The 15111-nt window shown below is 38.9% G+C and overlaps 1 protein-coding gene across 2 annotated transcripts in view; it reads left to right on the top strand.

The window, feature by feature from the left end:
- The window catches only part of MCTP2 (multiple C2 and transmembrane domain containing 2), a 119487-nt gene that overhangs the window by 57421 nt on the left and 46955 nt on the right, over positions 1-15111 (top strand). For both annotated transcript variants that reach the window (XM_027644626.1, XM_027644627.1), the window contains 4 exons: positions 3064-3166; positions 4845-4947; positions 13874-13975; positions 14923-14997. In XM_027644626.1, the coding sequence (XP_027500427.1) occupies positions 3064-3166; positions 4845-4947; positions 13874-13975; positions 14923-14997 (383 nt within the window). The remainder of the gene's footprint in view (positions 1-3063; positions 3167-4844; positions 4948-13873; positions 13976-14922; positions 14998-15111) is intronic.

Here is a 15111-nt window from a genome sequence, read left to right as displayed (position 1 = left end):
TAGGGGATTGATACTTCTCTGTAGTGGCTGCCTGGATATTATTATTTTTATTAGCAACTTCTCCAGGATTCTGGAGACCTTTTAATTCCCCTCTGTATCTCGCAGCAGCTCATAATTCACAGACACAGCATTGTGTGTTGTGTATTTGCTGACATAGTCATTTTTTTTAAGATAACTTGTTGATAAAGGCAGGAAAGATGCTAGAAAAAAAACCACTCTTGCCCCATTCCCTTGTATTTGTGAAGGAATTGTTACATAAGAGAATGTTGCTCCTAAAATAAGGAGCAAAGCAGAAAGCCTGCAATTAATCATGGTACTATGTCAGTGCTATTTTCAATTCACTACTTAATCCTGAAGTGGAAAAAGAAGGTTAGTGTAGAGAGCAGTACTTTGAGGAACTGAAGAACTTAATTTGAAAACAAACAGAAAACCTGCCAATAATGAAAGGAAACTTGCAAAGAAACCCATTTCTAAATTGACATAATGTGTATGTCCGTATATTAGTAGTGTAACTGCACCTTACTGACTAATTTAATAAGTGTAGCACAGCAAAGCAGAACCTTTGGCACATGGCAAGGCTGGGGCTATCTACAAATATATGAGATTTTAATATAACCAGTGTTCATGGAAAGAGCTGAGCCCGGAAGGTTATTTACCCTTTGGAAAACTTTGCTGATGCTAAAGCAGTTTCATCAGTGATGGATTTGGCCGCCTTTCCCTCAGTACTTAAACAGGAGCATGTGGGTGGATAATGAACATTGGAAGAGACACGCAGGTTCTTGATTCTGCAATTCAAAGACTTTTCATACGGAGTATGTGACACACATTCCTTGTGCATAGCACAGAATGAAATTCTGCTTAAGTAAAAGGTTACTCAGTCTGTCATTATATTCAAAATAACCCAGGCTTTGAGCCTGATTCATGAAGCAAATGACAAATTGTTTTTCAATGGCAGTGCTGAAAATATCCTAGTATTATGCTGTAATAGACCCACCAAATTGCAAAAGGATGCAGCCATTTTAGGTAAAAATAGCATAATTTCTGATCGTGAAATGAGAGACATAAAGATTAATTATCTGTTCTGAGCCATTCATAAATGATTAGTGCAGCAATTATGGGCTTCCATAATAGAGCCCTCCTAGAGCAGTGCCATATTTCCTGCACTGCCAAGGAGACTGCTCAGATTTATTGTTATTGATAAAAGTAAATTCAAAGTCCAGCTAAAAATCTGATAAAGGGAAAATGGCAGAGGCAGTCAGAGGTACAAAGATTTCCAAGGGTTAATGGAGGAGCAGTGTGAGCAGTGTTCCCTCCCTGTCCTGTCCCATAATCTTATGTCCATGAACTTCTGCAGACCAGTCATGTGATGATGGGTGTAATGCCACCTTGTACCTTATTCCCATGGTAAAGATTGGATTTTGGTGTGATTGGGATTTCTGTTGTCAGTTGCTTGTATGTTGGCATTATAGATTTTAATTGCAAGCTTTCAGCCTGCTGTAATAATAGCAATTAGAAAACACAGAGTATCTACTTTGGTTTTGAGCAGTGTTTTGAAAATCCGTATTTCACTGTTCATAAATGTCAGGCTACTTTCCACACAGCTGTATCATACATGTAGAAGCTCTTCAGCCACAGCTAGCCCAATTTGAACCTTCCATACTTTTATGTTCCTAGATAATAGTTTTGTTGACGTGGAAATGACTTTTTCTGCTTTGTTGGATGTTTTCTGTGTACGCATGAGAGTTCTTCTCAAACACTGCATTTGCTCACTGACCAAAAAATAGCATTCAGAATACCAAATTATACAGTGGGATTGTTTTTGGCATATACCAGTTTGCATTTCAAGCAGTTTCTCTGAAAGGCTACATGCATTTTCCACACTTATCAGGGAATGGGCACGTAAGCTGAAAAGAAGACAAACAGATTCCAGTGATACACATGGTCTTTAAACTTTACCAGTATTGACTAGTTAATACCCACTGTTTACATACTGAAAAGATTCCTGTTTAGTTTTTAAACTTCTCAGAGTAAGACCCTTAAGAACTCTGCATTAATAATACCAAAAATAAGGATTAAGGAAAAGACAGCTTTTGCTTAAATATCTTGTTTGTCTGCTGTCTAAATCCCTGCATTGCTGGCATATTTAGTTGCCTACATAGAAGTTAGGCTGAGATGTTTGTGGCTGAGTTGTACATGAGCACTGGAGATGAGATTAAGTCAGATACTGAGCCAGACATGCTGATAAGGGGCACTGTGTTCATCATGGAAACTGCTGAGCTGCAATAAGTTGGGAAAGCTACAGATTCATGTAATGTGAGCTATCAAAAAATACATTAGCAAACGTGTTCTCACCATAGTAGGTTCCATGTTGAGATCCTTCTTTTGAGAGGAGGTTGGGTTTTTTTGTTGTTTTGGGGGGGTTTGCTCTGTTTACTTCAAGTGTGATACCTGGTTCACGCATGGATTCTCCACTTGATGTTGGGTTCTGTTTAAACTGTGGCACGGTGTGGAGTCTGCATAGCTTCAAGGACTTGCTCACATGGAACTAATTGAAGAAATGCTGCTGATTCAGTCGGTGTCTTGCTTTTTTTCTCATGGTGTGGATACTTAATCTTGTAATCAGCTGAAGGAGACCACAAGCCCTAAGGAGAGGATAAAACAGAAAGTGTAACTGCAGCACTGATGATTCCCTGGCTCAGAATGATGGTACTGCTTTCATAATGTCATCTGAGTAATTGTCGGCATGAACAGATTTTTCTTGCTGTAAAGACTTAGAGATGATTCAGTTTAAGTCTCAGATTTCAGGTGTTAGAATGAAGGCCCCTGAATGAGTTACAAGGTAAGTGTTCTGGGGGTGAATCAGAGATACTGTTTATTTAGCAAGTCATTCCAGCAGAAGGAGGCACTTTGCAGTTGTCTTAATGGCTCTAATTTTATTTGACCAATCACTTCCTCAGCCCTACTGCAAAGAAAGACTTTGCATGCTAAATACCAGAACAGTTCCACATAATTTTTCTTCTCTCTCTCTTTTTTTTTTTTTTTACCTATCTGATCTTCTCCTAGGCAAAAGTGATCCTTTCTGTGTATTAGAGCTGGGAAATGACATGCTTCAAACACACACTGTTTACAAGAACCTCAATCCAGAGTGGAACAAAGTTTTCACATTGTAAGTGGATTGCTTTTGAAACCATGCTGCAACTGCAGTTAGCAGCTTAACTAGAAAAGCTATTGACTTTGGGAAAATACAAAGGTCAAGTTTAAGATATGTCATTTTTTTCGCAGTCAGAGAGGATGTTGGAGAAATCTCAAATATAACTTAATTAAAGCCTTTTGCCTTTTACTAGTTCTTGCATGGAGTTTATTAATAGAAGTCATTAAAAGAAAAATTACTGTGATATTTATAGGAAGAATCATGAGTAGACATAATGGAGTCATAGCTGGATCCAAGAGATAATGTAGCAGAAAGTTGAGACCAGATACTCACGCCTACATTTTCCGTATATTAAAATAAAATATGTTTCATTGAACCTTGGTAGAATCCTTGTTGAATTTGAAGTAAGCAGAAAATTAGAGCTCATGTTGGTTTTGGTAAATCTTCTGAATTTAAACTGGTCAAACACACTTGAAATTAGAAGCATAATTTTTTATGGAAATCAAAGTATTCTTTTTTCTTTTGGTGACTTTATTAATAAAAAAAGTTATAATTTAGGTATTGCTTTAAATCAGCACAATTTTTTTAATCCTACTTTATGCTGACAAAGATTTTTGTGAATAAGTGAATGAGATATACATTTCCAAGACTGTTGCAGTTTGTGCAAGGAAAGCAACCACAAGGGCTGGCAGTGAAGCATTTGTGACATTTGCATCTGTCCACTGGAAGAACAGTTTGAGAATGATGAACTTCTTGCAAAAGCAACATTCATAAATATTAGGCTGGATGAGAACACAGTAAAAAATATCTGATTTGTTTTATAGAAATACCTTGCTGTGTTTCTGTTTAATTCCTGGGTGCAGCTGAGAGATTGTCTCTTGGAGTCCGTTCTCTAACTTTATTTTCAAGAAGCTTCCTCTCATCAGTGTTTTTTCTGAGATTGTGCCAGCAGATGAGGCTTGTTGGATGTTCAGCCAGCAAAATAAATCCAATAAGATTCCAAATTTATTTTATTAAAAAAGAAGGTTTGTGTCTATACTTCCTGTGGGTCTCAGGAATGTCATGTAACTAATATCTCTAACTTTATTACTAATGTTGCATGGATAATCCAAGCACCAAAACTGCAGAGGTAGTGAGTCACTCCCATCTCTCCTTAGATTTTTGTCCATTAAAAAAAAAAAATGAATTAAACACCTTAAAAGCTATTGATATTTTAGATTGATTTTGGAGCAGTGTGAATTGTTTTGTGTGGTGAGTCCATTTCATCTGGACCATTCAAAGCCACCAGAAAGCCTTTCCCATCATATTTAGACTTTCTGCAACACACTTATCTGTGTGTGTCACTGTGCAGTTTTAATGCACTGAAGCCTGGTGTTGAATTCATCCCTTGACCTCTCCCACTCACCAGCTTTCTCTGTTAGAGAGCTGAGTTTTGCATTGATAGCATTGCCAATAAACACAGAAAATGTCACTGTCTGGTAGTGTTTCCACTTAGTTATGGGACTGAAACATGAGGGGAAAGCTTGGGAAATACCCATAATTTGATTAATTTTGGGGGGAATTTAATTAAATTCTAGTTTTATACTCCAAGGTAATACAAACTTAATTAGTAAAACAGAATTCTCAGATCTTTGTGGAGGAAACTGTGTGCATGTACATTATTTTTTTGTGTGTCTGTACTTTTCTGTTGCAGTCCTATTAAGGATATTCATGATGTTCTGGAAGTGACAGTGTTTGATGAAGATGGAGATAAACCCCCTGATTTTCTTGGAAAAGTTGCCATCCCTTTGCTGTCTGTAAGTTACCTTTACCACATGTATCATTCAAACATTGATGGATTTGCTGGGGACAAGTTGCATGTCTTTTCCCCATGGCACAAAGCAACACAGTTTTAGAGATAAACAGGTTTTGTGATCTGTACATGCCTTAGTTGGCAGTGTTTATAGTTCTCCTTAGTGTAACGAGCATTGTCAGCCCATTTTAGTACAAATTTGTTTGATTGGGAAGAAAATTGCAGAAATGTCTGTACTTCATCAGCACTATAAGCCATGTAGGTCTGAAAACATAATTGAGTTGTTCTGTATGTTTCCACATCATCCTCTGAAGGTAACATTTTAAACATGTCTTTGTTCCGTCTTGCTTCTTTTTACTCCATGGAAGTAATTGCACATCACAGTAGGATTGACTAGAGATAGCTGTTGTTATTGGCACAGCTGAATAAAATTACCTAAAAGGGGTGTTTTCCACTCCATAGTGCTTTTAAAGACTGGTGGCTTTTGTTCTGTAAACAAATATGTGAGGAGTGAGCGCTACCATGGGAGTATAAAATCAAAACTGGAAACAAAGAGAGCTCATGGGAAAGTGGTTGCTCTGGAGATTAAGGAGAGTTGAAGCTTTTTTCAGAAACAGCCAAAAAAGGCCAGGCTAAAGAGAGTGGAACATGAAAGGGTCATTAAAAGACTTTAATAGAGAAACGAGGCGAAAGCAGCTTTGTGTTTGGTAAGACTGATTTAATTTTGAAACAAGGCTGGTAATAATAATAAGTAAACCAGATCAAGAGGATGTAAACAACTCCATGTGTATGTGCAGTGTCACAGAAGATTCTGGTAGTTTTTACAGTAACATTTAGGAAGAACTTTCTATGCTGTGACTTATTAAATCAATTAGTAGACGAGGCTTGAAACATCATGGGACTCTTGTGTCATATTAGTCAAGTCGTGTAAACACGTTTAACTGTAGGCATGGGGGGTTTCCACGAGTTTTGAGGCAGAGATGCTTTGCAGTAGGTTCCCTTTACAGAGAAGAGGATGTGACAGGTATTTGCACAGTGAGTACTGCGTTGAGCCCTGTACAAACATTTGTGGTGGTGATTTGTTGTACAAACATCATGGTGTGATTCTTGGGGTTGTCCTGTGCAGGGCCAGGAGTTGGACTCAGTGATCCTTACGGGTCCCTTTCAACTCAGGATATTCTGTGATGACATTTATGCTTGCAATATGTGACATGATTCCAGTGACACAGGCAGTGGTGAGATGCTTTCAGTAATGCACAGTGTGATGCTGTGGGTAACAGCTCTCTCAAATAGGCAGATGGTGGATCCTGAGCGATACAGAGTACAAAATTGCAGCATTGTTTTGAAACATCCCTGTGAAAGCATATTCACCCCCGCAGAAAGGCTGGCACACATCTTTCAGGGTTAAGGCAAGAATTTGTCTTTGAGTTTTAGAGGTGGGCTGCTGTAGGAAAGGCAATGGCAGGTTAGAGGAGCTCTATCCTAGCAGAGACTGGAGAAATGGGAGATTTCTAGAGGGAAAGCAAAGGTCCCGTCTGATCAAGGCAGGCCATATAAACCCGACAGCGTCAGCATAGTTTAGGTGAGGGACCAGTCAAGATCAGAGGGGGGAATTGCAAATATTTGATGTTTCCAAATAAATAATGAACCGCCCAGAAAACTCTTGAACTGACTTAAAGGATATGATCCCAACCTAAGGAATGCTTTATAGTGGTAAAGGAATAGGCCAATGTGCTCCAGCTTTGTTTTGATTTTGTCTAAATAAGTGTATTTCTTGTGTATGTGAATTAAAAGCAATGTAACTTCTGAATCTCTTCAAGAAAGTGTGTTTGTTTCCATCCACCCCGTGCCCTTTAGAGTTCACACTGGATTTTGAAATGGGAACTCTTGTAATTTGGGGATATAAAGAGCCTAAGCTATAGGAGCTAAGGTGTAAATACTGAGCTGTTGGTGCCCCACAGGCTGTTGTGTTCTGTGCAGTGTTCTTCCCTCCATGACTCAGACTGCAAGTTCTTTTTGGGGATATTTTAGCTTGTTCATCTGTTTCAGTGGCTTGAGTTGTCAATATCTCCTATTTTAGAACAATATTAGAGTCAGTTGGGCATGGAGGATGATTTGATGTTTACAGGGACGAAAAAACCTCTTAACATCTTTTATTCCATTTTTGATCACTTCGTTAATTTTTCCCCAAGTCCTCGTATCTCTGATGTTACTGGAAGAGAGTGGCTGGAGCAGCTGCTCTCCTGCAGATCCAGTGCTTGCCAAATGGTCTGCATGATCGGCAGCAGGCTGTGTGGGCTCACAGTGAGAAGATGTTAGATTTGGATTTTCTGTTGATTTTATAGGCATTTGTCAAGTATCCCTTAGGAAGCATGTAACAAGGCAGAGGAGGGGAGTGCATGTGTGTGGTAATGTCCAAACTATTCGGTGTAGGGTTTTTTTGTCCAAGGTTTGAGACAAAAAAAAATAAAATAAAAATTGTTTATGCTTTCCCTTGCCAACTGATCTTCTTCCTTCCCATCCAAACTTCTCTGCCTCCTATTTCAGTCAAATCTAGTGTAAATATACTCATCTCTGCTTCTGATTAAAAACATTTTGCACCTATTAACTTGGTCTGCTCAGACAGAAAACTGTAATTTTCTAAGCTATTTTTCTTGAAATGGGAATTTCAATGTATGTTGTCATTTTGACTATAAGTTTGAATGTATCCTTTGAACCATTTAGATAAATATACTAAAAGAGAACAAAAGTTAAAGACGCCAGGAAGCCTCACAATCATGTAGGTTTAATTTCTCTAGGTAATCAGGCCTGACATTTGCCTGACATTAAATTGTCTTTTGAAAATAGATGTGCATTTGCCATTTTTTTCTTGTTAAAATTGCAAAAGTTAGACTTGTGAGCTGTCAGCATGTGAAGTAAGTTTACTTCGGGAATTGTTCATGGATGACTAGATTTTTTTTCTTAATGAAAAATTGCCTTGAATAAAGTATATGTTGGAGGGATATGAAATGTTTAATTAATTTGACAACGAATTTTGGGTTAAATGTGTTCAGTAGTCCCACACTGGCATTTTACAAACACAAGTACACCTTCATCATCGCATTAACACCCAAATAATCTTATTGTACAAAACTTTAGGGATTATGAAATTACTTATGCTTTGACTGTGATCAAGGCTTATGCAGGCACCAAATAAGAAAAATAGAAAGTTGGGCAGCATGAGAAGAGTTTCAAGGTGCCAAATGATGAATAAAGCTGCAAGCTTCACTTTCTTCTGATAGACATGATGAAGTAGCATTGGATAAATACACATTTTGGTAGCATTACACTGAATTTGGGGAGAGAGAGAGAGAAGTTATTTGCATTTTAGCTTTAGCTTTTCCATGTTGATCAACCTGTCTCAAACACAGCTCTGGTCAGCCACATTCACAGAAGCAGAATTTAAACTGGAAAAGACACAGATTAGTGCTGCCAGAGTATTCAGCAAAATGTATCACTGTCTTGTCAGAGGTGACCTGTAGACTCTGTCTTGCCTAACCTTTGGGCTGAGAGGGAGATTGCCATCTTGGAGCCTGGGGAGTGAAAGAGAAGACCATGTACATCACTGAACAGAGCAGGCTTTTGTGCTAGAAACTGAAGAACCTGGGGAACGGAGAAGTAGGGCAAAAACTTTATTACTTCAAGAAAGAAGTTTGATAGGTTTAGAAGTTTTGTAGGTTCTGGGGGACTTGAACTAATTATCAAAGAAGTCCTTTCTATCTCTGTGTTCCTTTGTGTCCTAGATCTTAGTAAAAGCAACCGTGTGTCTCTTTGTGAGGGTCTGTCTTTTTTCTTTTGCTTCAAGAGACTCCCATCTCCTAGAAGGCTGCAAGTTATTAGAGACATGGGAGCATATAGTGTGCTTCAATGAATTTGAAAGCAGAGTATATCAAATATCCTCATGTAGAAAGACTTTTGAGTAAAGAGTTGTAGCACAGAATGGAATGGTTTTTATCTGATGGATTATCAGATCAGTGTAGTCCTCAGCTGCACCCTTTTTTCAGCAAACAGGAAGAGGTCTATGAAATATTTTCAAGTGCCAGTCAGGGTCAGTAGCCAATGATACACTGAAAACAAATAGTGTGCCTTTTGGAAGCTTAATTATCTAAAACATGGCCTGGATTCAGAGAGCAGACACCCGATGACTGCAGTTACTGAGCACTTGACCATAAGTGCACAGTATTTTCCAGGAGAAAGTCTTAGAGTTTAAAAAAGTGAAATTGCTGTGTTTATGCAATAGAGGCAGCTGTGAAGTGTGTTGTGTGTTCTGACTTTTATCCTGATCATGGACCAGGATTTTTTGGAATTGAGAAAATCCCCCCACATCTCTTCCAGAAAAAAACCAGCACCTTGTTTCTGAAATTAGATTCTCCTCTGACCATGCGCTACTCACTGAAATGGTATCAACAGGAATGTTTTCTCAGGTACCACCTAGGATCCTTATGCTCCCAGGGTTTTCAGCTCCTCCCCAGACTGGCTGGAAACCCTCGGGTGGCTGCCTGCTTTCAGTCCATATCTGTTTGGTCTTTGGATAACAATCCTCTGCCAAGAACCCAAATCTCCATTCCACTTTGGATCCCATGGAATGCTGCTAAAACTGACACATTTGGAGCAAAGGGTTCTGGGGTGAATGAGCAGGCATTTTGTACAGAATTGGTGCAACGTATATGGCAAACCTGGAGAGAAACAAAACATTATTTGTTCGTGTACAGGTGGATCACATATGTGGCTTGCTTTCCTCTTTTCCTGGGGAAATATGTCCTTTGATAAGGGTAGGTGTGTGTCTGTTACAAGACAGCTTTATGTTATGCAGGGCAAATGGGATGACATTGTGCATCAGCAATGAGCTCAAGCAGGAATATCAGAGGTCCCAAATGCTTTAGATGAATTACCCTTGGAGAGTAGCCATTACCCTTTCCACACGTCACGGGTGTTGATGTACAGAGGTTTAACCCAGCGTTCTTCTGTCAGGTCATCAATATATGACATTGAATCTGCATCAAAGCTGGATACAGAGTGAAGTTTTCTTAAAATCAATGTAAAAAAAAAAAAGCCACTAAACCATATTTCTTTGAGACAAGAGCAATGAAAAAAACACGCTTTGCTGCGTAAGGGTCCTGTCTGCTCCGTGTTTTGTGTCATATCAATCTTGGCTTTTGCTATTTCATTAAAATTCCCAAGCGGTCAGAAGGTTGTTGCTTAATAGATTTAGCATTGGCTGGCTACATCAATACTGTGTTTAGTCACATTTGTTTTACTGGGGACATCTGTGTGAAGAGTTTAGCAAATATATTCATTCATTTGAAAGGAACTCGCTGCACTTTGGACCTTGACTGTGTGGTGGTCTCAGGTACCTGAACATTTCCTTCAGTTAGAGGCAACTTCTGGCAGTGTTTTGCCTGAAGTGCTTCTGTAGACCGAAATATTTATTGCAAAAGCAATTTTAGATGTTCTTCCAACTGGTAATTTCCTTTGCATGGTCCTGTATGGAGAAGAGATGTGATATAGAATATACAGTTTGTTCTGTGAAAATATGGACATTGCTTTGTCTTTCGGTGTTGACTCAGAAGAGGAAAATGTCCCAAGTATCAGAAATTCCCATGGGATGAAAATCCATTTTTTCTGATGGTGACCTTGCAAAATGCAGTATGTTGGTAGGGTAGGTACTACTGTCCTGAGGTTAATCCCAGGGTTAGGGCAGTCTTGGTTTGTGGTTGAGCCTCAGTATGCTGTATGATATTAAGAAACTTCCAGAGGATGCAGGCATTAGTATTCAGTGAGAATATAAAGCATCATCAATAAAGGAATAATATCGATTATGTCTCTTTAAGGTGCTTACCTGCCGATATTTTCACATTTAATTTGAACAGTCCTTTCCTTCCCTTTTCCCCTAAGTAGGTGTTTACATTCTTAGGAAGGATAACTTGTTTTAGGCACAGCTATCAGAAATATTCATTGAGTCAAATCCATGTGAGATCATCAGGTATGTAGCAAAAGATGTTCGGGTGATAGAAGAAACCTGATCTTTCTGACATTTGAGGTTCATCCTAGGACCCCAGCCCTGGCTGCTCACTTTTCCACGGCTGGAGAGAGTGTTTAAGTGGTCTTTGTGAATAGCAGAGATTGGGAAAAAGTACCCAGAGAGGAGAAGGAAATAAATCCAGAGTGAAATTAATATGACTTGTCTTTCTCTCGAGGTTGAGGGAGAAGCTGAACAAAATCTGAACTCTGGCCCAAGAGCAGCATGCAATGAAAATGTGGAGTATTTAAAGCTATTTTGCATGATTTCGTCTGGGCACAGTTGAGACATGCCACCGATCTAATCTCCATGCAGTCATGGGGGTTAGAATTACCCTGTACCTTTTGTTGAACCGCACTCCTTTAGCACATTGCCAAAAATGTGAGAGAGTCTTTTGTTCAACTTTTTTTTCAGGTTTTTTTTCTTTTTATCCAAATGAAAATGCAGTGGAGAGAGGCCATTTCATAGCCTGTCATTCTTTTCTCTTGTGCTTTTTTCTCTCTGAAGAAGGTCAAAAGCTAGGATATCTGTATGATTGTTTAGTCTTAGGCTGAGTTATAATTGTGCATCTTTTTCCAGACAGTTCAAACACTTAGAATTAAATATGCCAAATGAAGCTGACTGTAAAACTGTATTTGCACTGCATTACTTTCTGCCCTGTTCAATTTTAGAATAGTGACAACAAAAATAATGACACCATTAAAAAAGTTTCCCAAGAAACAAGCAACCATTTTTTCCAGATACAGACCAAGATGGAAGTTATTTGCTTCTGATTTAAAACTTACTGTTTTAAATCTGCAGACACACCTGCAGACACACCCAAAATGTTTGATTCAGCTCCAGATCTTGAAATAGTCTTTTCCGAAAAGTCAGAAGCATTTTTTGAGTGCAGAATACCACAGTATCAGACTCAGATACTCAGATACATTTCTTTTTATTTTTCTATCAATTTAGTGGCATATGACTTCTTTTTCCTTGTGATTTTGCTCTTGAAGATGTAAGAAATATATCCCAAGGAATATGAAGTGAACTTCCCGCTAGTTGTTGCTCCTAGTTTAGCAGGATAAAATGTGATGAACATATGTGTAACTGAAATACAGGGAAATTCAGCTCCCAATTAATAACCATGGAGAATCCAGAATTAGGATATTGTGATACATGTTGGGCATCTACATCTCTGCAGACAATCTGGGAACACAGTTTTCTCTTGTTTCAGGAGAGTTCATGAATCAAAGCTCAGGCTAAACCTGCTACTGGGGCATCCTCTTGGACCAAAAACCTCAAACCAAATCCTTCTGGCTTAGTGCCCTTACCATCAGTAAATCCATTTTTCATTTAATTTGAGAAATTGAGCAGAATATTCAATTTCAAAAAAAAAAATTGTTTTCTTACAGTAACTTTTCAAATTAATTTTTTACCCTTGTTCGAAGGGAGAGAAAAAAAAACTTGGTGAAATAGCAGAAACCTTTATGATGGGTTGACAGTGCTGTATGTGGCAGTTGCCCCAAGGACCTTCTGATACCAGTCCATTTGGCCCTAGAAGAGGGGCTAGTCTTTAAGCAGCATTTCCTGGGAGCTGCATCATCCTTTGATGCCAGGTCCAACCTTGTGCTCTTGTGGTGAAATAAATTCCACATAGGTCTCCATAACTGGTAAAGCTTTGGATGAGAAAACAGAAAAAAGCAAAGTTGGTCCTTGTGAGAACCCTCTTCCCTTTCAGTCCTTAGCCAGAAAACCCATCTACCCTTTGATGAACTGTTTAGTATAGAAAGGATGGAGCAACACTGGGAAAGAAAGTGACCTTTCCCTTGTCTTGTGAAATCACTTGGTTCCTGTTATACCTTCTTTTTTTTTTACCTTGCTTGTTTCTGCTATGGTTTATATGAGTGCCTCTTCTAAATGCCAGAGCAGCAATAGCCGTTTTAAATATGGTTGCAATTTCATGCCCCCAAATTTCCTCTGTTATCTTTAATCTTTGATCATTACAGTCCCTCAATGTAGCTTTTTGGTAAGCTGCAGTTTTTTATGTTACTGCTGTTTAGAATTAACTGGTCTGCTTCCTAAAAAGCCAAATGTTTAATCAATACATATCCTACTGTGTATAATAAATACATTTCTGCCATCACTTTTTGAAGAGAGAATGCTTTTGATTTGAGCCAAATAGTTTACAAAATGGTGAGGGAGGTTTTTTCGGTGGTTGTTTTTTTTTTTTAATAGATGTTTAATGAGATAGGGCCAACCGGTGGATTAGAGCATAGAAATGGTATTGAAATTCAGGGGTGGGGTGGGGGAGAAGTCTCTTACACTAATTAGTTAATTTTGAACATTTGTTACATTAGCATTTGCTCTACTTCAGCTGATTCATTTCTCTGGATTGCGTTTGTTTGCTGGGTAATAATTTGACAACGTTGCAGTAAACTAAGCATTAAGAAGTGGTTTCGTGTACTGGAGTGTGCAATAGGTAGGTAAAGTTGTTGTTAGTGGCTCTTTTCCTGAACTTTGGAAAAAAAAAATCCCATTTTAAACCTGTAATAACGGAGGCTGATTACTTCCCATCAACTGACTGGCTTCCAGGGCAGAATTTTCAGACTGGTTATTGCGTGCACTGCTCTACTATAAAGTACAAGGTCTGTAAATTAAAGTTGGACCATAAGAGATTTAATCTGCAATTTTATAGGTCTCTAATCCAACAGTCGTTTTGTATTTCAGGCTCCAAGTATATTATCAGGGTTTGAGGAAGGTTGGGTTGTTTTTGTGTGTGTGTGCTTGAGTTATATGTATTTATTTGTTTGCAATGTCTTTACATTATATTGTGAATTACAGCCAGGAAAATATTGATGGTTTTTCTTCTCCCCCCCACCCCAAACTATAGATTAGAAATGGTAAACAAAGTTGTTACACACTGAAGAATAAAGACTTGGAACGTGCTTCAAAAGGAGTAATTTACTTGGAGCTGGATGTCCTATTTAATCCTGTAAGTTGAAGTATTTTCTCTTTGCTTATCTCTGGTGTAAGAAAAGTGTGAACCTACAAGGACGAGGGTTGGGGGTGATGCTTTACAAACCAGGATCCAAGCAGGAAAAGTCCTGACCCGATTGCATCTGGTGGTAGAGGGATGTTTGATGTCGTGGGTGAGGAAATATTGGACTGTCAGAGCTGTGGCCCCTCCAGGTGGATGGGGCAAAGCAGGTGCAGCTTTGGTTTGACAAATAACCACAAGTGCCTTGGGAAGGAGGTGCCGATTGCTGTGGCCGCGGCTTCAATTGCAACAGCCAAAAAGGCGCTTAATGTTCATCTTATTATACATTAATTTTAACACCTACTTCTTCCCCAAAAAGCTGACCCAGGATGTTCTCTTCCCGGGGTGTTGACAGGAAAATTAATGAGGCATGGACACAGTGTGGTTAGTTTTTAGGTGGCTGAGTCAGTCTCAATCGTTTATGCCCTACAGCCTTTTACCGAGTTTAACTCCTATTTATTAAGGCCATCATGGGCTGTGCCACAGCTTTACTTTTGCTGAAATTAGTCCAACCTTGCCCAGTTTAACTCATCTGCATTTTTCTTAGCACAGAATGGTTTGGGGTTCGAAGGGACCTTAAAGGTCATCTCATTCCAACCGCCCTGCCCTGGGCAGGGTCACCTTCCACTAAACCAGGTTGCTCTGAGCCCTGTCCATTGAATATTTCCAGGGATGGGGCATCCGCCACCTCTCTGGGCAACCTGTGTCAGTGCCTCACCATCCTCATTGTAGAAAAGATCTCTAAAAATCAACTCCTAAGCCACACAGAGGCTGAAAAGAGTGATATTGAAATTCCTAATCTTCCTGAACAGCACTAATGATATGAAACTGAAATAACACATTTAAAACTACATGATGTTATTTTTATAATTTTCTTTTTTTTTCTTTCTTTTTTTTTTTAGATAAAAGCAAGTATTAGAACATTCAAGCCCCGAGAAAAGCGCTTCACTCAGGAAAACCGCAAATTTTCTAAAAAGGTGAATATTGTGTCTGGGCTAAGCTTTTGCATCTGTTTTGGAAAGATTTGAATTGCTGTAGCACGGTGGCAAGAACAAAACCTACTTATGCATAAAATGCTGAACATATGTAAA

This window comes from Corapipo altera, unplaced genomic scaffold, assembly GCF_003945725.1.
Source record: "Corapipo altera isolate COAL_440 unplaced genomic scaffold, ASM394572v1 50, whole genome shotgun sequence".
NCBI lineage: Eukaryota > Metazoa > Chordata > Aves > Passeriformes > Pipridae > Corapipo > Corapipo altera.
This window is presented reverse-complemented; position numbering and strand designations above follow the sequence as displayed.